We start from the raw sequence: 24,822 nt of genomic DNA, 5'->3' as shown, positions 1-24,822 counted from the left end.
ACACTGATGTTAATGTTTTTCTGGTGTTGTAGTGTTAAGCTGCTACTGACTGTTACTTCAATATATTAGAAAATTGTAAACTTGCAAGTGTATTTTTTTTTACCATTTTGTTGGTGCAATATGGGACAAGTGGGGCGTGGAAAATTCCTTTCTTCTGAGGTGGGGAATGACAGAAAAAGTTTGAGAAACACTGGGTTAAATGCAGAGGACTAATTTCACTGTGTGTGCTCTGCTGTGTGCATGTATGTGACAACAAAGAGGGTTTCATCCTCCGATTCTTCTATCTGTCTTGCAATGCAAGTAGGTTGTGTTGCTAATGTCTGCTGCATGTTTTAATGAATATGTTATATTTGATGAAAACAAATTAACATATTAAGAGGAGATACACACTAGGGGGCAAGTAGAAGGCCAATGTTAGAAATATAGAATAGCAAATATCAAGAAGATACTGTAAGTGATATCTAGAATATCACAGTTTAGTGCTGGATTTCCAAAGATATTGATAGGAGGATGAGTGAAACAGAAAACTAATTAGGCTTTATTGAAACATTAAAGAATATTTTAGGTTAAGATATTGTTTTCAATAGGCAAAATGCTTTGTGGATATTTGGAAGCACTTATTTCAACTGACATTATACATTGGTCTTACGCGCATAAGATACATGTTTCTAGTATAAGAAATGGTCATGAATATGCTTTATAAGGATCTGCAGACAGTGGCGGCGCCAGAGTATTTTTTCTGGTTCAACTACGATTGGGATAACCCATACAGCTAGAAACAAGCACACGCACAGACAGACAGACAGACAGACAGACAGACAGACAGACAGACAGACAGACAGAGAGATGGTATAGTTAATAGTTACGTTGTCATAAAGCCATATATAGTCTACCACACAACAGCCAAGAGTCAAAACACATCTCCAACAAATTAGTTATGCTAATTAGGCAACAAGACCGCAGCAAGGAAGAGCACCAGCACTACCCAAAAAATGTCGGCAGGCGAAGCAGAAAGTTGCATCCATCTCAACCGAATATTCAAGCCAGCTGTATGTGCCAAACCAGGCAGCATTTAAAGATCTCTGCTGGTTACATATTACCCTTGAAGGGTAAATTTTCCTGAAGGGGGGCCATCCCTGGGTCGTTGGCTAATGTCAGTGGTAGCATTAGCATCATGGCCAGAGTCTGTGCCCGCAGTGGTTGGCTGTAGCTGGCCATGCCAGCCCCTTTCCTCTTCCTCTTCCTCCTGCTCCTGCTGCTGCTCCAGCCCCTGCTCCATCTCCACTTCTTTTTGCGTGGTCGTCTTCCCCTGCAGGTGTCAAAGGTGTGTCCTTATCCAACACGCCTGCCACCGCCATCTGTTGCTCCGTCTGACGACGTTTAAAAACAAATGTAGCCATGATAAAGTTTGACCTGAGCTTAATAAGCTACGAGCACAGTAGAACTTCCGGTTAACTTCCGTGAGTTGAGTGTACGCTCGACTACTTCCGATAGGTTGTGTTGTTGTGGAGATTGGAGACCCTAGTTTAGAGTACCTGCTCATAATTTGATTGACAAAGTTTAAATATGAGTGGATTTCGGGTGAAAGAGAGGCGGTTGGCATATCAACGCGTGAAAAAGACAGCACTCCATTGTTGTGTACCACTGTGTACGAATTTGTCAAAGTACAATAGTACTATAAGCTTCCATAGCTTTCCAGTGGATGTGTCGGTGAGAGCCGAATGGATGGTAAGAGTACGGGCGGGACGACTTCACCCCAAGCAAGACTGGTCATGTTTGCAGCAGGCAAACATCTACTGACTTGTATTTTAATTAATAAATTATTTATTTGAAATCTATATCAACTTGGTCTCCCTTCATATTGTTTAATTTCCCTCAAGTGGGCTTGACTCATTGAATATTAGTTGGTTTTATGGTAGGGCAAACACAATTCTTGGTTGGGCCCTACCCTGGCGCCGCCTGCAGATGTTCTCAAGCATCCACTATCAAAAATACTGCTAAATTGTTTGAGGGACTTGATCTTCCCTGAATTTTACTCAGGTGTAACTAAAGTGTTATTTATAATTTGTTCCAATGTGCAGTACCACATTTTTCACAGTCCGGTGTTCAGCCCCAATATGAGTACTTTGGTGTTGATTAGACTTTTTAAATCTCTTACAGGAGAGTCGCCCACAATCAGAGTTTCAGGCCTAGTTGTTAGCTTTCCCTGTAGCCTTTCACTTTCAGAGTAACTTTTGGTCCTTACCCTGCTGTGTGAAGAAGACAGGTTATCCACGTCATCAGAAAAAGATCTTTGGTTCTGTGTCAGTGGAGCATATCTGTTCTGAAGTGTTTGTTTGTTTGTAGTCCTCCCTTTAGCAGCTGTCCACGGCTGTTTCCTAGTATGAACTGGGGTTGAAGAGGCGCTCTGCCTGGGTGATATCAATGCAGGCCAGCCGGTCGCATCACAGACTTCAGAGCGCTGGGCTCTAGCGGTTATTCCACCTCCCAAATCCCATGGAGATGATTTACTCTTAGGCTTTGCACCCAGAAAGTTCCAGGGAGGACTACAAGTTGTAGATTTATCACCCAGCACAAAGCCCTCCTGTTCCTTGGAATCCTTGTAGCTGCTAAATAGCTGTGAGTTAGCAGTGCCTTGTCGATTCTTTTGGAAAACTGGTACAGTGGTGTCATTCCCAAATAGTCCATTCACTTCCACGTGGACTTCCAAACGTTGAATTTTAGTTTCCAACACGGCATTCTTCTGTAGAAGTTTTTGGAAGTCATCTGTAGAGAAGGAGGTATTTTGCTGCTAACTAGCTTAAGCTAAGTAGCACACAGTGCCACCCATAGACTGTATGTGCCACCAGTCTAGGCTTTAGCTGTTGCTAGGCCAAGCTACTATCAGACTGAGGTGCTCGTAAACATATTCAAATATGGCCAAAGCCCTCCATGTAATTCCGAAGAATAACTGTCCCAGTGATAGTGAATGTCCAGGAGCCGCTGCTCGAAGTTTTCAAAAAAGAAAAATAGAAAAAAAGTAAGCAAGCAGAAAAGCGTCTGCACTGTACTACAGCTTCAAGCAAAAGGCCAAGCGTGGTCCAGTATTGAGAATGTAGGAGAATGTTGTTTCCAGCTGGTTAGACTCTAAATATTTATAATATAAACATATTTAAAGATTGTTTTTCAATAATAATAATAATCACCCTTTGCACATAAAATTCAACAACACAATATTAACTGGATTTGTATACACTCCTCAAAAAAATGAAAGGAACACTTTGAAAAAACATCAGATCCCAAAGGGGAAAAAATCATGCTGGATATGTATACTGATATGGACTGGGTAATGTGTTAGGAACGAGAGGACGCCACATTGTTTGATGGAAATGAAAAGGATCAACGTACAGTGGGTCAAATTCAAAGACACCCCGAAAATCTAAGTGAAAAATGATGCGGGAGGCTGGTCCATTTTACTGAAATTCCATTGCAGCAACTCAAAATGGTACTCAGTACTGTGTATTGCCCCCACCTGCTTGTATGCATGCCTGACAACGCTTGCTCCTAATGAGACGACGAATGGTGTCCTGGGGTATCTCCTCCCAGATCTGGACGAGGGCATCACTGAGCTCCTGTACCGTCAGAGGAGCAACCTGGCGGCGTCGGATCGACCGAAACATAATGTCCCACAGGTGTTCTACTGGATTTAGGTCAGGCGATTTCAGGATTCAGGTGGTGCGTCACTAACCCATCACCATCCAGTCCTGCTGAACGATGTTACAGAACTTTCTCCACAGCTTCTCCAGACCCTCTCACGTGTGTCACATGTGCTCAGGGTGAGCCTGCCCTCATCTGTAAAGAGAGTACCTGCCAGTTCTGGTGTTCTCTGGCAAATGCTTATCAACTCCACAGTGCCCGGCAGTGAGCCCAGGGCCCTCTAGAGCAGTGGTTCCCAATCTTTTCTGTCTTGTGTACCCCTTGAGCTGGTAGGCAAGTACCCCCTCACTCATTTGGATGATTCGCCTACATTTTCTCTTGTATTAAACCCTTTGTAATTGTATTTAACCCAACTGCTCATTAAATAAATTTAAATCACTTTTATAACTCACCCTTAATACAAATTAATTTAAACTTCACATTGACACTTATTGTGAGTGAAAATAATATTTGTCACATGCACATGAATCAGGTGCATGCATGCAAATGAGGCTCCTCCCACAACTCAACATACAATAGAATAGTGCAATAGAAACAACAATAATAATAATATTAATGGTAGTATAAACTGTGTAAACAATGCAAGTACCAGCACAGCAGCAACTGGAACAAAAAAACATTTTTAGACGAGGAGAGGTAAGTCAAATATTGTTGATCTTTTGATATTTTACTATAGAGATCATATATGTTCTTGTTCATTAGGAACAATTTAATTTCTTCTGAAAGCAGTTAAATAAGTTGTGTTTTGAAATAACAGCCTTTTTATAAATGTCCGTTCTAGTGGACATCAGGACCATCTTCACAGACTTAATGAGGTAACAGAACTGAAGCAGAGCATATTTTCTACCAGATAGTTGAAGGACATCTAGATTTGGAGCTTTCAGATGATGAGAGAGATGAGGATTTCACACCTGGCATAGAACAGGGTGAAGAAGAAGAAGAAGAAGAAGAAGAAGAAAAAGATGCTGGAGTCTCAGATGAGCAGACAGATACAGACACAGACACAGAAAGGGATGAGCAGGAAAGACGTCGCCCTCTGTGGCTCAAGAGTAGCACGTACATTTTATAGGGAAGCATTAACGTTTTTTTTATCGGTCCTGGAAAAAACATATATATAAAATAGTTTTTATGTTTATTATTGCTACATAAACTTTATCTTTCACATTTTAATGAACTTTTGTAATTGTCCTTAGTTACTGACCACCACTACAGGAATGTTATGTGTGCTAGCAGCCTTGAGCCCTATTATTGCTCAAAAAGACATGTTTATGTATAAAAGCTACCAGAGAGGGTTTCAAACTATGAAAAGAAGTGAGCTTCATGACAGAGTTTATGGTGGGCTAAACATAAGAAAGGAACTGCATTGTGCTACTTTATTCACAGTGAACACTAACTGCACATTCCAGAATTGTGGGAGAGGCCAAGAGGCCCAAGAGAAGGCAGAAGGAGATAGTGGTGCCAGTTACCTGGATACTGCACGCGAGAGGAACGATATGATAGAGTAGAGGAGGATTAGATGATTGGATGCGACCCGGAACTACTGGATCCAAGAGGCAAGGACTCTGCCTGTCTTCCAACAAGAAACCAACCCGCACCACACTCAAAAATACACATATGTCTTGTCATAAAGAGACTGCCCCTTTTCTCTTTCACAAAGTCGAGGCCCTGGGTTGAAATGTAAGACAGTACCTGCTTACAGTCTGTGGCTCATTAAACCCAGAAACCTCAATATTGAGTATGTATATCTTCATCACAACTGAAAATAAATCAGCTTTATTAGAACCTTACTACTTTGTTTGGACTCCTTGCCTCGTAGAGAAATTCACAGAACACAACATTACTTTACCCAATACACTGACATTTGAGGATTTGGCGGAGTTCTCTAATCAAAGAGACTTCCACACTATAGGAATGTCCCTGAATACAACTCCAGAAGAAATAAAGTTCTTTTTTGGCATTTGAGTCCACACGGCCTGCCTAGGCTATCCAAGAATCAAAATGTTTTGGGCCAAAAAAAACAAAGTGCCAGTTATAAGCAGCAAAATGTCTAGGGATAGGTTCTTCAAGCTGATAACCTCATTCAAGATCGTTGATGACCTGGCTGTAACGGAGGAAACCAAGAAGGCAGATACTCTTTGGAGATTCAGGCCATTGCTTGATCGCGTGAGGCAAGGCTGTCCCGGTCTTCCAAAGACTGACAAGGTCTGCACTGATGAGCAAATCATCCCATTCACAGGCCACTGTCCAGCCAGGCAACATGTTCAAGGCAAGCCAAACCCTACTGGCCTAAAAGTGTTGGTTCTTGCTTCTCCAAATGTTCTGATGCTGAATTTTGAGGTGTACCAAGGGGAAGAATACCTTCAGGGAGCAAAGATTGGGTGTTTCAGCAGCATTAGTCCTACGAATGGTTGAAACTGTTCCCACAGGAAGTCACCTATTCTTTGACCGATACTCCACAACAATCCATCTCATGGATGCATTGCTGGCAAAAGGCCTTCCAGCAACTGGAACAATAATGAAAAACAGAGTCCCAAAAACGTGCCAGCTGACAGGAGACAAGCAGTTGAGAAATCAGGGGAAAGGAGCACCTGAAAGAAAGAGTCCTGAGCTAGCCATCACAAAATGGTTTGACAACAAACCTGATGCTGATTGCTTGCACTGCACATGACAAAGAACCGGAAGATGTCTGCACCAGATGGTCCAAAAAAAAAAAAAGTTCATCTCCAGGTGAGAAGACCTGCAGTGATCAGGGAGTACAACGACAACATGGGTGGCGAGAAGAGAGTGAAGAAGTGTATGAGCCACCAACCAAACAGAGGTTCCCACAACCAGAGCTGTGCGCAAACAAGGAGTCAGGCACATGCCAGAGATGATGGATATCAAGTATGCAGAAAGATGCAGAAATCAGGGCTGCAAAGGCAACATGTACATAAGGTGTTCCAAATGCAAGATGTTTCTCTGCATTAAGAAACAGAAAAGGTGTTTCTAGGAGTGTCACTACTAAAAATGCAAGGAGGAAAATGAAGAACAATGAGGAATGACAAAGTCAAAGGACTCAAGGGGACCTATTAAATGATATGGACATTTTAGTACGTGTTGTTGTTCAGTTGCAGCCTAGTTTGGGCAGTGCTCCATGTGTAGTCAATAAGATTTATTTCGAAACTTCTGATCGGTATCGACAAAAAGCAGTTACAGCAATGAAAAAGCAGTTACAGCAATTTTCAGATCCATTATTCATTTAATTTTAAATAAAGGTGAATTAATTCTTTGTTTAATATCACTCTACAAGCATAATATCTTACGTTTTCATATTTTAGTTTTGGCTCTCTTTTCCCACTAAGATGGTCCTTATGTCCTCTACAGTGGACGTTCTGTAAAATGAAAAATCAATTTAAAAAAGTCTAATTTGCAAGATATTTTTTTAACCCTATATAGGTAGGAAATCGCAAGAAAAAGGAAATTGGAGGACACTTTTTTTCTGTGGTTCCCAGGAGGATACATATATATATATCTATATCTATATATCTGTATATCTACAGGTGCATCTCAATAAATTAAGACAGTTCATTTATTTCATTAAGTCAATAAAAAAATTAAGCTCATACACTATATGGATAAATTACACACAAAATGAAATATTTCAAGTCTTTATTTGTCTTAATCTAGATGACTACGGCTTACAGCTAATGAAAACTAAAAAATGTATATCTCAGAAAATTAGAATATTGTGAAAAAGGTCAATATTGTAGCCTCACGGTGTCACTGTAATCAGCTAATTAACTCAAAACACCTGCAAAGGTGTGCTGAGCCTTTAAATGGTTTCTCAATCTGGTTCAGTAGGCTTCACAATCATGGGGAAGATTGCTGACTTGACAGTTGTCCAGAAGGCAGTCATTGACACCCTTCAGAAGGAGGGTATGCCTCAAAAGTTCATTGCTAAAGAAGCTGGCTGTTCACAAAGTGCTGTATCCAACCCTAACCCTAACCCACGGACGATGCCATCTCGCTCACCCTCCACACTGCCCTCTCCCACCTTGACCAGAGGAACACCTATGTGAGAATGCTGTTCATTGACTACAGTTCAGCATTCAACACCATTGTGCCCTCCAAGCTCATCATTAAGTTCAGGGACCTTGGGCTCAACAGCGCCCTCTGTGACTGGATCCTGAGCTTCCTGACGGGCAGATCCCAGGCAGTGTGGATGGGGAACATCACATCCTCCACCTTGACCCTCAACACCGGAGCCTCTCAGGGTTTAGTGCTCAACCCTCTCTTCTACTCCCTGTTCACGCATGACTGTGTGGCCACACACAGCTCCAACACCATCATCAAGTTTGCTGACGACACGACCGTCATCGGCCTGATCACAGACGGCGACGAGGCGGCGTACAGAGAGGAGGTCAGAGCCCTGACATCTTGGTGCTAGGACAACAACCTCCATCTCAACGTCAGCAAAACAAAGGAGCTGATTGTGGACTACAGGAAGAGGCAGAGAGAGGCACACACACCCATCACCATCGACGGGACTCCTGTGGAGAGAGTCAGCAGCTTCAGGTTCCTCGGGGTAAACATTAGTGAGGAACTGACATGGACACATTACACCAGGGTCATATCCAAGACAGCTCGACAGCGGCTCTTCTTCCTCTGCAGGCTGCGGAAGTTCAACATGGACTCCATGATACTCTGCAAGGCCGGTAGGATATTAAAGGACCCCCATCACCCCAGCAACAATCTGTTCTGTCTGAAGCCGTCTTGCAGACGGTACCGCAGCATCCGGGCCAAGAACACCAGACTCAGAGACAGTTTTATACCACAGGCTATATATATATTTTTTTATACCAGAGGCTATATATATATATATGTATATATATATTATACACATTTGCCATACATATCTGTTTATAATACACATATCTATATATTATACATATCTGCCATATACAACTGTTTGTACGTAATATATGCATCTGTCCATACCTCCTCATTCAACAGTGTAAAGTATTTAAATACTTTCAATGTATTCCACATATGTATATATTTCACATCCTTAAATCTTTATTGTTGTTATTGTAAATATTCTTCTCTCTTTTTGCCCTATTTTATTTATCTTATTTGCACCATGTATGTTGAGTTGTTGGAGGAGCATGGGATATAAGATTTTTATTGCCAACATATACAGTACGTTGTATATGCCGTGCATATGATCAATAAAACCTTGAAACTTGAAACCCTAACCCCTTAACTCTAACAGCTAACCTTAACCCTAACCCCTAACCCTAACACGCCTGTGAATTCCTTTCCACAAGCCAAGAAGGGCCATCCTCTCATCATCTACTCCTAAAAAGGAGTAAAACTACAAACATTGCAATATCTAGAATTCTACCTCAAGTGTTCCCACAGGCCTTCCAAGATACTATCACATCTCGGACTACCTGTTCGAAGCACCCAGAGAGCTCTTTCCCGACGGTTCCACACAGCAGTCATTTTCAATCACTGTGCCGCGGCTCACTAGTGTGCCGTGAGAGATCGTCAGGTTTGCGGTGAAAAAATATCCAATTGCACTTTCAATAGTATTTAAAAAAAAAAAAAATTAACATTTATTAATTATTATCTGCAAATAATATGCCATCGTGGAGTGTCTGTGCTTTGATATAGTTACTGGCAGAGTAATGTAGGGGAGACCGGGGCGTGTTGTCACACGGGTAAGTTGTCACACTGCAATTATCTTCTTCACCAAAGGGGCGAGCTAAAAAGTGGAATACTAGTTTTCTTCCTCTACATGGTCAGGTCTCATGTCCTGTGTGAGAAGACACCAACACATTGTAAGTTGAGATGAGCACCAATTAACCATTTTTCACAACCCGAAGTAAAAAATATTAACTTTATATATTTAAAATTAAGCTTCTTTCAGATAAAAATCCTAGCAGTGATACATGTGGACTTGTTAGAGAAGAGATTAAGTTATCCTGTCATACCTCAGTCATTGCTCTGTGTTAAGCTAACTTTGAGCTAGAGCTAGCATCAGCAAACATGGTAGTTTGGGGCAACTTGTCTCAGTCATCTGGGGGTTAGTTGTCACATTTGACAAGTTACCCCAGACTAACAACTTTCAAAAATGATTTGAATAAACAAAGACAGTCTGCTTATCAGCAGTTGTTGTAATGAAATTTTCACTTTATTTTTACAGAAAAAAAGAGTGATTTAAAGGTGAGGAGAAAGTGAGAAGACATGGTCAGGAATTACAAAAGAAAAACAGAACATGGCAGTGCAGCGCCTGACGTGATGCTGAGGGCAGTCCGACAGGTGACCCTAGCTAAAAAGTCAATCAGGAGTACAGCAAAGGAATGTCAACTACCGTACCTTGGCTCGGTACTGCAAGACGTTCACCCCAGCTGAAATACAGAGTCAGACAGCTGTCCTAACTACAGTGGTTGGGTACAAATCACCACGGCAGGTTTTTAGTACAGAGATGGAACTACAGGTTGAGAAATATATTAAGAGATCATCTGACATCTATTTTGGTTTGTCCCCATCTGAGGTGAGAAAGCTGGCATATGAATTTGCATTGGCACAGGGCCTGACATTTCCTCAAGCCTGGTCTGACAAAGAAAAAGCCAGCGCTGAATGGTTTACAGGCTTCCTAAAGCGGCACCCTTCACCCTCACTCAGAAAACCAGAAGCAACTAGCCTTGCCAGAAAAAATCTCCTTGTTAAAGTGCCTTTAACAAAGAGAATGTTAAGTCTTTTTTTGACAATCTGGGGAAAGTGTTAACCAGACATTCCCTGGGACCAGGAGATATCTGGAACATGGATGAAACTGGCGTGACAACAGTACAGAAACCAGACCGATTGGTAGCCAGGCGTGGGTTCAAGCAGGTGGGGTCACTGACATCTGGGGAAAGGGGTACCCTGGTGACCCTTGCCTGCGCATAATATGCAAAGGATGGGCCCACGAAGAATGCACCCCTGGCAAATCTGTGTACGTATGTCAGAACTGCGACCCAGATGAGGAGTCTGACTAGTGAGGTCAGCTTTGTTTGAGATTTTATGACTGGATGTTCCAGGACTGACTGAGGTCAGGTTTTGTTTTAGTTTTTGAATAGATCGTACAGGATTAGTTTGGGACTAGTTTAATGTTGCATAATGTTTTATGTCAAGGTTTATTCACATTGAAGTAAAAAAATAACAAGAATAATTTTGTCCTTGTTTTATTAATTGCAGTGTGACATCTTACACCATATAGTGTGACAACTTACCCGTTGGCGGGGCAACTTGTCACATGTTCACAATCTCTATTTGATTGCTTATAACGCTGCACTGACACAAGATATGAACATGATATGAATACAAAATATATACCTGAAACTTTTGTCTTTCATCTGGTACACATTTGTTTTATATATGATGTATTGATTCCAAGAAATATATAAGAGTGTAAAAAGTGTGACAACAAGCCCCGGTCTCCCCTAATATTCGTCCAGGAGGCAACAGGTAGCTAATTGCTTCGTTCCTTCTTAGAGACAAGACCATTAGTGACGCCTGCGACAGGTCGTGGTGACAGTGATGGAGAAGTTTTTAAAAAGGAAAAGTGCAAACTCCGAACTTGGCCCTGGACAAGATTCTGACCCAGATGAAGGCCCTAGTACAAGTGGTGGTAAAAAGAAAACAAAGACGGTGAGCTCGAGGCAATACAACAAGAGCTATCTTTCGTTCGGATTTACTTTCACCGGGGATGAGACAACACCGACTCCATTATGCTTGGTGTGTGGGGAGAAGCTGTACAACAGTGCCATGGTGCCAAGCAAGCTTAAACACCATCTCCACACTAAACACCCGTTGCTTCTAAACAAGCCGATGGACTATTTTGTTCGCCTGCATGAAAACACAGCGAAACAGGCAACTTTTATGAGAAAAACCACAAAGGTAAATGAGAAAGCCCTCAAAGCTAGTTACCTAGTTGCTGAACTCGTAGCTAAATCCAAAAAGTCCCACACTGTGGCAAAGACCTTAATACTACCTGCCTGCAAAGCCATGGTCAACGAGATGCTCAGCCCTGACACGGTTAAAGACATAGCTAAAGTCCCACTCTCAGATAACACAATTGCCAGACGTATTAATGACATGTCTACAGACATCGAAAGTCATGTTTTGGAAAAGATACGCATCAGTGGGAAATTTGCATTGCTACTTGATGAGTCTACAGACATTAGTGGCCATGCTCAGCTATTGGCCAATGTGCCTTTTGTGGATGGAGATGCCATTAGAGAAAACTTCTTATTTTGCAAGACACTGCCAGAGAAAACGACAGGAGGGGAATTTTTTTGGGTCGCTTCGGAATATCTTGACCAGGGAGGACTTACGTGGGAAAATTGCACAAGTGTTTGCACTGATGGAGCTGCAGCCATGATCGGCGCACCAAAGGCTCGTTGCGAAGACTTTACCAGCAGAACTAGTTCCTGTGTTGGATGATGTTGTGCGCATAGTGATCTTTGTATAGACACAACCTTTGGAAAGTCGTATGTTTGCATCTTTGTGTGAGGAAATGGGAGAGGAGCATACAGCCCTATTGCTCCATACGGAGGTCCGATGGTTGTCGCGCGGCAAGGTGCTGGCCCATGTCTATGAGCTGCAGGAGGAACTTAAGGTGTTTCTGACAAACGAGAGGTCCGATTACTCCAATCTGTTTTCAAGGGATGAGTGGTGTGCAAAGCTGGCATACCTGGCAGATATATTTCATCATCTGAATGAACTCAACACCCGGATGCAAGGCCAAAATGAAAACCTGCTTACAAGCACAGATAAAATAAAAGAAATCCGTTTAAAGGTGCATCTCTGGCAACAACATGTGCAAAGTGCCAACCTTGAGATGTTCCCACTCACAGAGAAACGGCAAGATCACACTGCTGCACTGTGCGAGGTAATAGATAAACATTTGAAAACTCTTGAGGAGAAGTTGTCATTTTATTTCTCTTCAGCCTCCACTGAATGTCTCGACTGGGTTAGGGACCCATACAGCTCAGCATCAGTTGTTGGAAAGGACATGCCTTTACAGGAGCAGGAGGAACGAACTGAACTGAAGATTTGCTGATCTTCCTTTGGACAGTTTTTGGCTGACTGCTTCCAAGGAGTTCCCTATTCTGGCCAACAAAGCTATTCTGACTTTGCTCCCATTTTCCACAACATATCTGTGTGAGCTGAGCTTTTCAAGCCTGACTGCGATAAAAGCAAAAAACAGAGAGAGACTGAGTAATGTTGAGGAAGAGCTTTGTGTGTGTCTTTCTTCCATTCCTGCCAGGATATCGGCTTTGTGTTCATCTAAACAGGCCCAGGTTTCACACTGAGTGAGTGTACATAAATTGAGAAACTACATTGTATTTGAATATACTGTATTAGGCTACAGAGTGTCATTTTGTAATATTTTTGGTTTGTGGTGTGCTGCTAGATTTTTCCAATATAATTTTTTTCCCGTGGTTCAATAGAGGTTGAAAAACACTGCCATACAGAACCAACTGAGGAGACAACACCAGCTACATCATCCTAGGTGAGGGTCCGCACTACACGACTAAACATGTATTCATGTAGACGCCAGGCTGCACAGGGGAGTGGTGTTGGAGAGCATGCACAGCTAACACACATGGCTACTACTAGCCATAGCCACATACAGTACTCATCCAGGCCACATAACAACACACACTCATTTGCTACAACAATACATAGACACACTACACCCACAGCCATACAGTACGAACATACATTAAACCACCCACCAGATCCAGCCACCACACACAACAGCAAGCAATACTTTAAACTAATCCAGGCCATACATCACAAACATAAAGCAGATCACTAAGTCACCATACAGGTTTTCCCACCAGGCAAAACCAGACAGGTCAACCGACTTACTCAGTTTATTCGACCATCCACACCCACAGAACAAACATATATGAAAATACAACAGAACACTATAAACTGGATGCACACAAACATGCTTATCTTACAACAACACTACGCAACCACCATAAATACACTCAAGCATTCCCCCCTGCAACCTCAGAGCATTGCATATAGCTTTAGGTTGGGCTACAAAAAGATACGGCCCCAGGCTGACCACACACACATTGCGTACTCTACAGCATTTTTTGGAGACACCTGCCTTTAACTCTTCTTCTTCCTCCCAACCCCCTGACAGGACTAGAAACAGACTACCAAATCCACTTGCCCCCACTTCTGAAGGGCCAACCCCTACTACTAACCCTACCCCTAAGCCTACAGTCCACTTTAACCCTACCTCCATCCCTACTTCTACCTCTACCCGTAACCCTAACCCTACCCCTAAACCTAGCGTCCACTTCAACCTTATCTCCACCCCTACCTCTACCTCCAACCCTAACCCAGACTTACATCCCCATCCTAATCCCAACCCTAACCCTAACCTCTCCCCCCACCCTAACCCCAAACGTTCCCCTCCAACATGCCCTCGGGAGCCTCTGCACCTACGGAGAGCTCCCCTCCTGCCCCTCCCAGTGTTACGGCTAAAGCCTAAACACGTTCCCAACAGACTCACTTTCCCCTCACCCCCGCTCCTTGAAACTAAGCCCAAATCACCTCCCTCACAGCCCCATAGTACCCACCCTTATTTCAAATGTCCCACCAAAACTATCAACATTGCTCCTCTCTGTGTTTCCCCCGCAGGTGAGACTGGTTCCCAGTCGGACCGGGCTGGGCAGCAGGTCCCTCTGGTCTGCACAAAAACACAGGGAGGGTCCATGATGAAAGGGACCCATAAGATCAACCAGACCGACACACGTACCCGATCTGAATCCTCTCTGGTCCAGTCTTTTGGGATCTTGCGGCCCGGCCATTCTCCGCGGGGGGCCAACTCACCTGTGTAACGTCCCTCTCCCTCTTCCTCGGGCACTGAAGAATAGTCCGTTGAATCACTCCCACCCTACGACATCGATTTATTTTCCTCTCCATCCCTCTCACAGTTAAAACATTCACATAGTGCTCACCCACAGATCTGCAGGCCAGTGCCACCAACTCTAAATTCTGACCTTTTACCCATAACCCAAACCCAAACTTAACTCCAACCTGTCCCTCCGATAAGAGATGAACAGTTTTTAAATAAGACCTGTGGCCGTGCCTCTACCCTGGCACCACCAGAGGGTGCCAGATGTCCCCTAACCTCAACCTAACCCATAGAAAGTTGAGTGGAAGGAAAAAGTGTGGTAGGAAAAGGTGCAAAAGCAACAGGGATAACCGCAGCCTTGAGAGGATTGTCAAGAAAAGGCCATTCAACAATTTGGGGGAGCTTCACAAGGAATGGACTGAGGCTGGAGTCAGTGCATCATGAGCCACTACGCACAGATGTGTCCAGGACATGGGCTACAACTGGCACATTCCTCGTGTCAAGTCACTCCTGAACCAGAGACAATGTCAGAAGCGTATTACCTGGGCTAAGGAGAAAAAGAACAGGTCTATTGCTCAGTTGTCCAAAGTCTTTTCAGATGAAAGTACATTTTGCATTTCGATTGGAAATCAAGGTCTGGGACTGGAGGAAGAGTGGAGAGGCACAGAATCCACGTTGCTTGAAGTCCAGTGTGAAGGTTCCACAGTCAGTGATGATTTGGGGAGCAGTGTCCTCTGCTGGTGTTGGTCCACTGTGTTTTCTGAAGTCCAAAGTCAACGCAGCCGTCTACCAGGAAGTTTTAGAGCAGTTCATGCTTCCTTCGTCTGACAAGCTTTATGGAGATGCTGATTTCATTTTCCAGCAAGACTTAGCACCTGCCCACACTGCCAAAAGTACTAAGACCTGGTTTAATGACCACGGGATTACTGTGCTTGATTGGCCAGCAAATTCGCCTGACCTGATCCCTATAGAGAATCTATGGGGTATTGTCAAGAGGAAGATGAGAGCCACAAGACCCAAAAATGCACACAAGCTGAAGGCCGCTGTCAAAGCAACCTGGGCTTCCATAACACCTCAGCAGTGCCACAGGCTGATTGCCTCCATGGCACATCACATTGATGCAGTAATTCATGCAATAGGAGGCCCAACCAAGTAGTGCATACATATGAACATTCTTTTCCAAAGGCCGACATTTTCGTATTAAAAATCTTTTTTTTTTTTTATTGGTCTTATGTAATATTCTAATATTCTGAGATACTGATTTTGGGGTTTTTATTAGCTGTAAGCCATATCCATATAATATGAGCTTAATGTTTTTAATTGACTTAATGAAATAAATGAACTTTTCAAGGATGCATCCAATCTGCAATGGAATCACTCAAAGAAGTTAAAGCTATGCAAGCCATCGAGGCTGCTCCCAATTCTGCGCAGCTGTAGACCGGAGCTGACGGGATGACGATGGAGAGACTTGGAGGAGCAGTGGCGGTGGATTGGGGAGGGCTATCAGAAGCATCCATGAGGGACGAGGGGGGCCCTGCGTGTCTGACAGTGTCAACTACCGCTCCGAATGCTACCACTTAAGTGGAGCTATGCATACCCAACGCACCACCGATTCAGACCTTCCGACACCCTCCCAGCACATCACACACACTTGCAGAGATGGCCTACAGGCCCATGTAAGCCTATAGCCCCCATTTTATATATTTTTTAATATTTCCTCATGTCAGAATGTCTGAAAAAAAAGTAAACTGCTGCTACTCCCACAATGGAAAAAATGTTGTCGGAATAGTGGCAAGTTTAAAAAAAAAATGGAAATGCCGCCACTCCGACAATTAGACGTCGGAGTAGAGGTATGTCGGAATAGCAGCGTGTAACCTTATATATCTGTGTATGTACATCTATAGATATAGATATATCTCCCTCTCTCTCTCTCTCTCTCTCTCTCTCTCTCTCTCTCTCTCTCTCTCATCTTTTATTACATCACTAGAGCGTTTAATGAGACACTTGAGCTTGCTTATCTTTCATAAGCTTTGATAGTTCTGGGGTCAGTGTGGCCAGAGCCATCACTAGGCTGCTTTCTACATTCAGTCTGTTCCTCTGCTTGGTTTTGATGTGAGTCAGGACCGAAAAGGTAACTTCACACATACCGTTAGGTCCTTATATATTTGGACTCTGACACAAGTTTTTTATTTTTTTTACCTGTTTACTGAATACCGTCAAACTGTGTTGATTGTGTCCAACATATGTATATATTACTTAGTTGTTGTTTTTTTTATACCCCTTTTTACCCCCCCTTTTTTTTCTACGCTCTTATCTTTTTATGTTATACGTTCTTGTTTATATTTGCACTTTGGGACTGCCAGAAATGGTATTTAAATTTTCTGTATGTATAACACATGTGGAAACTTTGACAATAAAGTGGACTTTGACTTTGAAACGTATTCCAATTATTGTTATATAATGGACATAACGTGCAGACTCTCAGCTTTCATTTGAGGGTATCCACAGTCAAATTGGATGACATCATAAATTAAGCAGATAAAAGGCCTGGAGTTGATTTGAGGTGTGGTGCTTGCATTCGAAAGATTTTGCTGTGAAGACAACATGCGGTCAAAGGAGCTCTCCATGCAGGTCAAACAAGCCATCCTTAAGCCACAAAAGCAGAAAAAACCCATCCGAGAAATTGCTACAATATTAGGAGTGGCAAAATCTTTGGTACACCCTGACAAAATAAGAAAGCACTGGTGCACTCAGCAACGCAAAAAGACCTGGACGTCCACGGAACACCACAGTGATGGATGATCGCAGAATCATTTCCATGGTGAAGAGAAACCCCTTCACAACAGCCAACCAAGTGAACAACACTCTCCAGGAGGTAGGCGTATCAATGTCCAAGTCTGCCATAAAGAGAAGACTGCATGAAAGTAAATACAGAGGGTTCACTGCACGGTGCAAGCCACTCATTTCAATTGTTTATTTGTCCAATAACTTTTGAGCCCCTGAATTGAAGGGATTGTGTTTACAAAATGCTTTAGTTCCTCACATTTTTATGTAATCTTTTTGTTCAACCCACTGAATTAAAGCTGAAAGTCTGCATTTCAACTGCATCTGAATTGTTTCATTTAAAATTCATTGTGGTAACGTACAGAGCCAAATTTAGAAAAACCTTGTCTCTGTCCAAATATTTATGGACCTAACTGTATAAGTAGATCCACAAGGCAATAGTCCATTCAATGCATATTTCCCCAGCTCTGGATACTCCTTTGCAACATCACACCAAAAGTCTGTCAGTGACTTTTCAGCATGCCATCTTTTGCCCACGATCAGAGAACAAATTCACCATATTTTCCTGCAGTCTGGCAGGAAGGCTGCTGCTGCTCTCAGTCCCTCTGAATGGGTCCATCCACCTCACCCAGTCCAGCCATTTTGACTTTGCTTCAATGTCATGAACGTACTGGTTGAACTCAGTTTTGAGTTTGGAAAGATGTGTGTGAACAATTTTCATCATATGCTTTGTTTCAGCATCAGTAGTGGCAAGATGGCCTTCTACATGGTAGTACAATAAACATTAAAGGAACTCAGATGGCATGCTGATGGATAAGTAAGTCTGGGAGTTTTGCACTGCGCACAGCCACTACGCACCCATAGTGTTTTGTGCTGGTTGCGCCTTCAATATATTCTTCATCTTATCCAGGTCCATGTAACCTGGCCTTAGTCATGTTGGCATGTCTTAGGAGTAGGGTGGACTTCACATCCTCTAGGGCAGTTTTTAAAAAACATTTTAAAGTGAATTGCATGCATCTGGTGCACTTTGAGAGCAACATTAAAGACCTCATGACACCTAGAGACTACCTTTTTTTATTTAGTCTAAAATAACTTTTATTTTCGATTTGAAATACATAATTGTGATAAATATGCCCGGTTCTCTGTTATTTTCGAAATTTGTACGCAAGCCACTGAAATCCACAGGCCAGTGTCTTGACAACGTTCCAACATAAAGATGACGTATGCTCCGGAACGCTTTTAGACCTGATTGCACCTGCTGCCACCCTTGACCTTGATCATTTCTAGTCACAGTAAGTCGTACTCGCAGTTTTAGCATCTTTAAAGTTTTGTTCTTAATATTTTTGTTGAGAACATGCCTGAGCGGTGTGTTGCAGCGTATTGTTCAAACACCAGGGAGAACGGTTTTACCCTTCATCGGTTTCCGAAAGACCCTGCTTTGTGTGAACTCTGGACGCAACAAGTTTGTAGGACAAGAGCTGGTCCGAAAGGAACAGTATGGAAGCCAAGCTCGTCGTCTGTACTTTGCTCAGCGCATTTTGAAGAGGAGTGCTACGACTCGATCCCCGCTCTGAAGGAGCAGCTTGGTATTGATGTTCGTCTGAAGAAGGTTTTGCTGCCCAATTCGGTTCCGCGTATATTTCATCGAGGGACAAGCTCGAGGTTAGCCCCGGGGGCGAACGGCGACGTCAAGAGCCGGAGGTCTCATGCTCTGGAGAAAAGGCAGAGATTGGAGGTACGTACCTTCTTATTTTGGACTATATTTTAATAATGGAAGGGAAATGAAATGCAAAGGAATGAGTGTTTGGCACTGTGTAAACAGCTTGCGGTGGTTCTTCATAGTTGAAGTTGGCGCTAGCTCTGAACACTTCAGCTCAGCTGGCTACTAGTGCTAAGTGCTTTAGCTATTCAGCTAAGTTCACCTCAGAGTGTTAGCAAAAAGTCAAGTCTCAAGTGTTTGTTTTAGGTTTGCGGTAGCGTTTTTTTCCCCCTCCAACTCACGCTAAATCTTGTGATTTATTTATTTATGTTTCAGGTACTACAGGAATGCCAGTCTGAGTATGTTGCTGAAGAGGAAAGCGATGACTTTCCTGACGGGGACCCATCTACTGATGTAAGTTTTCGGAAAGCGTTCAGGTCAACTAAGTTACTGACTAAAGATTTTATTTGACTAACTACACACAGCATTACAGTATATCAAGTGCCAGTGCCCCCTCTCTCAGACCTTCACCCTCACCATCTCCAGAGGTGTTAAAAGTAAAAGTACTTTTGTGGTGTAATTACAACAGTAGCACATATAACATAACCGTTACACCATTTACTCCATTGTACCTAACTAGATAGATGGACTGTCATTACTGAAAAACACTAAAAACCTAACAAGGACCCACCACAAACTCAATTCAACCAGTGCAGAATCAGCTGATTGTAAGACAAATACACTGGTCTACTTTTTACTAGGTTACCTGTGTTGGAAGGAAACTCTATTTTTTAATTTTTTTTTTAACTTTTACACACACACACATATGTATACACACATTTATTTATTTACTTACTTATTTATTCAGGTGAATTCAACAGAAGATCAGCACAGTGACTTTTCCGTTCAAGTGTGTCTGAGGCCACCAACAAGGACGGTGGCTATGCAGTTCAAAGGAAGGGGACGGACTAAAGGTATTTTATCATTTATGTACGTATTTTAGCCAAACAGATGTCCGGGGAAACGGGTCTTTTCAGCATTGCATCTTGTGTAGATAGATACATCACTAATGACAATCCTTTTCTATGTCAAACATCTATTTTCACATCTACACAAGAATGTTGGAAAAACTATCTGTCTTAGGAAAAGACTATTTTACAATCTACAAATTTACTAGTGCGAGCAAGCTTCACAAAAAGTTGTGTGTATTGAATGAAGATTTCCTTCAAGCTGACACTGATTTCTATATACTAAACATTGTTTTTTCCCCAGGTGTGCAGGCTACTACATCAATGGTCACTGTTGGGACTCAGACTGAGGATGACTGCTTTTGCTTTCACAACACCGACAACTCAACCTCTTGTGGCTCTGACTCAGATGACAACATGTCGACAGATGATCCCGACTACAAGCTGCCGTCCTCTGATGATTCAGCTGAAGAGAGTCCTGAACACAATACTCCACCAGTGCCGCCACCTGAGGCGCCAGCAGGTAGCGTTTTTCTTGTGTTCTGGGAATGCCTGGTGACGCTGTTGTCAACATGGTGCAGCTGTGGACTTTGTGGGAGCAGGTCACTGTCCTGGCAGTGTAAAGAAGTAGGAACACAGTTGCAGGTCACCATCCAGTGCGGGGGATGTGGGAACCAAGGACTATGGAACAGTCAACCTTTCTTCGGCAGAACAGCAGCTGGGAATGTGTTGTTGTCCGCTGCCATTCTCTTCAGTGGGGCCACTGTCACCAAGGTGCTGCGTGTCCTATCCAGATTGGGCGTTGCTGTGATGTCGGAAAGATCGTTCTTCAGACATCAGGACCAGGTGCTTTTCAAAGCTGTGAAGCGAGTTTGGGGCGAGCAGCAGTTTGCCATGCTCTGTCTGCTACAGGCAGAAGGGGAACCCATCGTGTGTGGTGGTGACGGGCGTGCCGACACCCCAGGGCATTGCGCTAAGTACGGCACCTACTCAACAATGGAGCTCCGGAAAACAGCTGTTATTGACGTACAACTTGTACAGGTACATTTCAGATGTATTATGCCTCTATGTGAGTCCTGCCCAGTATAGAAAACACACTCTTCTGTCGTAGTAAGGACAATTTTATACTAGTCAATGTTATGCTCATCAAAATCTCCTGCTTTTTATGTTTTAGAGCAATGAGGTTGGAGGGTCCTACCACATGGAGAAAGTGGGACTGCAGCGATCCCTTGAGAAAGTCCAGGGCTTTGTGGATGTCGGAACTCTCGTGACAGACAGACACATAGGCATCAACATGATGATTAGAGAGGACCATCCAGACATCACGCACCAGTTTGACATATGGCATGTAGCCAAGAGTAAGTGCAACATGTTTAAACCTGTTTAATGTAATTTTTAAGAGAGACTTGAAGCACTACCTTGACATTCCTTTTTGAAAGATATGATTTTTTGGGTTTGGACAAATTTTATGTGTGAAATCCTTGTGTGTGTGGAGGACAGGGCCTATTTCAGGCTATTACAGGCTGTTCATGTATCTAAAAAGGGTTTTAGTTATGCCCTTGGAGTCAAGACCTTCAAGCAGTACATTAGATTTCTATTTATTTATTCATCTACACATGTTTACTCAGGTGTCAAGAAGAAGCTGCAGAGCCTTGGACAAACTAGAGGTTGCCAGGACCTCAAACCCTGGGTGGGAAGTATTATAAACCATCTGTACTGGTCCGTGGTCTCGACGCCTCCTGGCAGTGGACAACTTGTGGTGGACAAATGGACATCAGTCATCGATCACATCCACAACAGGCACACCGGGTTCGAGGGACTGTTCTCTTCTTGTGCGCACGGAGTCCTGGAAGGCAGGGAACAGCGTAAACCGTGGCTGAGTTGTCGTTAGTATACTCCTAATGTTTATTTTACAGAGATTGTGATCACAGTATCATGTTGCATCATGTTGCATAATTTACATGTATTTTGTACAATGTTCTTCAGATACGAAGGTGTCTATTGAAGTGGAGAAGATCATCCGGAACAAGAGGCTGTGTGCAGATATACAACGCCTGTCCCCGTCACACCAGACATCCTACCTCGAAGCATTCCATAGCGTGATTACCCACTTTGCGCCAAAGATGTGCCACTTTTCATACAAAGGGATGGAGAGCAGGTAATCAAAGAAATATTCCGTGAAACATTCTTTTAGGACATTATTACATTCTATTACATTACACTTGCCAGACGCTTTTATCCAGAGCGACTTACAATCGAGGACAAAATCACAGCTTGCAACATTTGCAGTGCACAGGAAATGTACATGTCCTGAAGTGGTTTTGTAGGCAAGGGTCAGGGCCTTGTGCCTGGTTTGGGCAGCCACTGTTAGGCAGTGCAACCTGATAAATAGAGGGGTAACATGGGCTCTTTTGGGTTGACTTGTTTATGTTTCGCTGTTAAGAATGGTCATCTTGTTCCTGATTATTCTGTTTGTGTTCTGTTCTTAGAGGGATCCTGGCTGCTTTGCATTTCAACGAGAATGCCAACAGGGAGCAGCGGAGCAGACACGATGGCGAGATGATGTTCAACCTGCGGTATCCAAAGTATAAGAAGGGCGGCTACATTGTGAGGAAAGTCTTACAGGAGCCATCTTTTGGTAAGCATAATAGAAAGTTGATTGCAGATATGATTTGTATTTTGAGATGTACATAGTCGTGTGTCATATCTATGGTTGGATTAATTTGAACTAGAGCTGGGACGACTAGTCGACATAGTCGACTTATTCGACGTCATAAATTCGTCGACATGAATAATTTGCGTCGATGCGTCGTTTTTTTTTTTTTTTTTTGGTTGAAGTCCCGTTCCAAACAACCCACTAGATGAACTCTCACTCCAGTCCAGCGGTGGCAGTAACTATGCACCAGAGTCGCCAATCGGTGTTAGACGCCTTAGTTTAAAACGGAAGAAGAAGAATTCTAACTGAACATGGCACTGAAGAGCACATAGCGAAAAAAACACGCACACGGACTTCTAAAGTCTGGGAATTTTTCACCCTCAACGCGACTAATAATGTGGTTATTTGCAGACTATGCAAATTTCAGTCGGCTTACCACAGCAGTACATCAGCGATGCACGAACATCTGAAGAGAAAACACCCTGGAGCTCTGTGTCAGGATGGCAGTAAAACACCGTAAGTTCTGTTGATTTCATTTATGTTAATTTATCAAGCAGTAGCAGTAGTTGCAGTAGGCTAAATGTTGCACACTTGGACACAAGGAATCTTCCAGGCGTGCATTTAGGTTTTAAATCCTTCCTTTACTCGTCAATTATTCTGCAAATACAGAACAGCATACATCAGCACACATTAGCATAACGTGGTTTTAAACACCAACACTTGCACATTAGCCTAACGTGGCTGCCTTCAGCTTACGATGTAGGTCTATTGAATTGACGTCTTTAAACATTCAAGTTTGCTCGCGTGAAACATAAAATGTCCGCTTACACTAGACGCTAGAAACATTAACGCTTACTAGTGTCATATTGCATAAACAAACACATAAATTGCATAAATATGGTCCCGTGTTTGCCTAGTTTAAAGATGTTAGCGCTACCAGTCCCGACATGTTTCTGTTATCTGTTGGCTAACACCGGACGGTGGATTTTATACTCTGCCATTATGTAGTTCTAGTCTACCTGTTGACTGTCGAAATTCCACGATCTAGTAGCAACCAGTTCCAAGTAGTAAACACGCATTACAAGTTGACAATTTAAATAACATGAATCATTTTTGAAGTTGAGCCTCTGAGATGGCTGTAGTATATCCTACTGTTAGCAAAATGTATCATAATTAATAACAGCAATGATGTGGACGATGCTATATTTTTGATTTGCTGCTGTGAATATTCATGTGCTTTATGTTTTTTGCCTTTACAGGAGTAAGCAAAGCAGTATGGGTGACTTTTTCCATAAAAAGAACCAGGCTCCTTGCACACCCCAGGAGGCTAGTGTGTTCACCAACAGCATCGTCTCCATGATTGTGAAGGACATGAGGCCCCTTGCGATTGTGGAAGGTGAAGGCTTCCGTGAAATGGTAAACACTTTCCACTCAGGATACACCCTTCCATCCAGGCGCCACTTTACTGACCTAATGGAAAAGAAGTATGTGGCTACCATGGACAAAGTGAAAAGTGAAGTTAAAAAAAGCCTGTCCAAACTGTCCCTAACAACCGATGCTTGGACTAGTCTGGCCACTGAGGCATATTTAGGTGTCACCTGTCATTTTATAAATGAGAATTGGGAGCTGACCTCGTTTAGCTTAACTACAATGCCGCTTGAGGAGCGCCACACTGCTGAAAATATTGCCTCTTGGGTTGAGATGGTGGCAGATAAATTTGATTTCTCCCTTCGAGATAATGTACTGGCGATTGTACATGATAACGCAGCAAATGTTGTTGCAGCTCTTCGCATCCTAGAGGAGAAACATGGGGTAGCATCACATCGTTGTGCCGGCCATACACTTCAGTTGGTGGTGAATCATGCCTTGAAGAACAACCCCATGATCGACAGGACACTCGGGGCTGCACGGTGTCTTGTGAAGCATTTCAAGAAAAGTGAGCCTGCTAGCAGCAAGCTGAAACAGAAACAAAAACAGTGGGGTACAGCTGAGCATACCCTGCTCCAGGATGTCTCTGTAAGATGGAACAGCTCATACTACATGGTGAGTCGCCTTTTGGAACAACGGTGGCCGGTGGTCGCAACACTTTCGGACCCAGACGTTACACAGC

At 43.1% G+C, this 24,822-nt stretch overlaps 2 protein-coding genes across 2 annotated transcripts in view; one reads left to right on the top strand and one right to left on the bottom strand.

The window, feature by feature from the left end:
* The window catches only part of tmem132a (transmembrane protein 132A), a 71,720-nt gene that overhangs the window by 38,601 nt on the left and 8,297 nt on the right, over positions 1 to 24,822 (bottom strand).
* On the top strand, positions 18,433 to 22,767 carry LOC134864887 (uncharacterized). The gene is made up of 8 exons (XM_063884209.1): positions 18,433 to 19,124; positions 19,425 to 19,502; positions 19,957 to 20,062; positions 20,361 to 21,097; positions 21,231 to 21,414; positions 21,685 to 21,942; positions 22,043 to 22,214; positions 22,546 to 22,767. The coding sequence occupies exons 1-8, from the start codon at positions 18,744 to 18,746 to the stop codon at positions 22,748 to 22,750; spliced, it is 2,121 nt and encodes a 706-aa protein (XP_063740279.1). The 5' UTR covers positions 18,433 to 18,743; the 3' UTR covers positions 22,751 to 22,767.

The sequence above is a fragment of the Eleginops maclovinus genome, chromosome 5 (genome assembly GCF_036324505.1).
Source record: "Eleginops maclovinus isolate JMC-PN-2008 ecotype Puerto Natales chromosome 5, JC_Emac_rtc_rv5, whole genome shotgun sequence".
Classification (NCBI taxonomy): Eukaryota; Metazoa; Chordata; class Actinopteri; order Perciformes; family Eleginopidae; genus Eleginops; species Eleginops maclovinus.
This window is presented reverse-complemented; position numbering and strand designations above follow the sequence as displayed.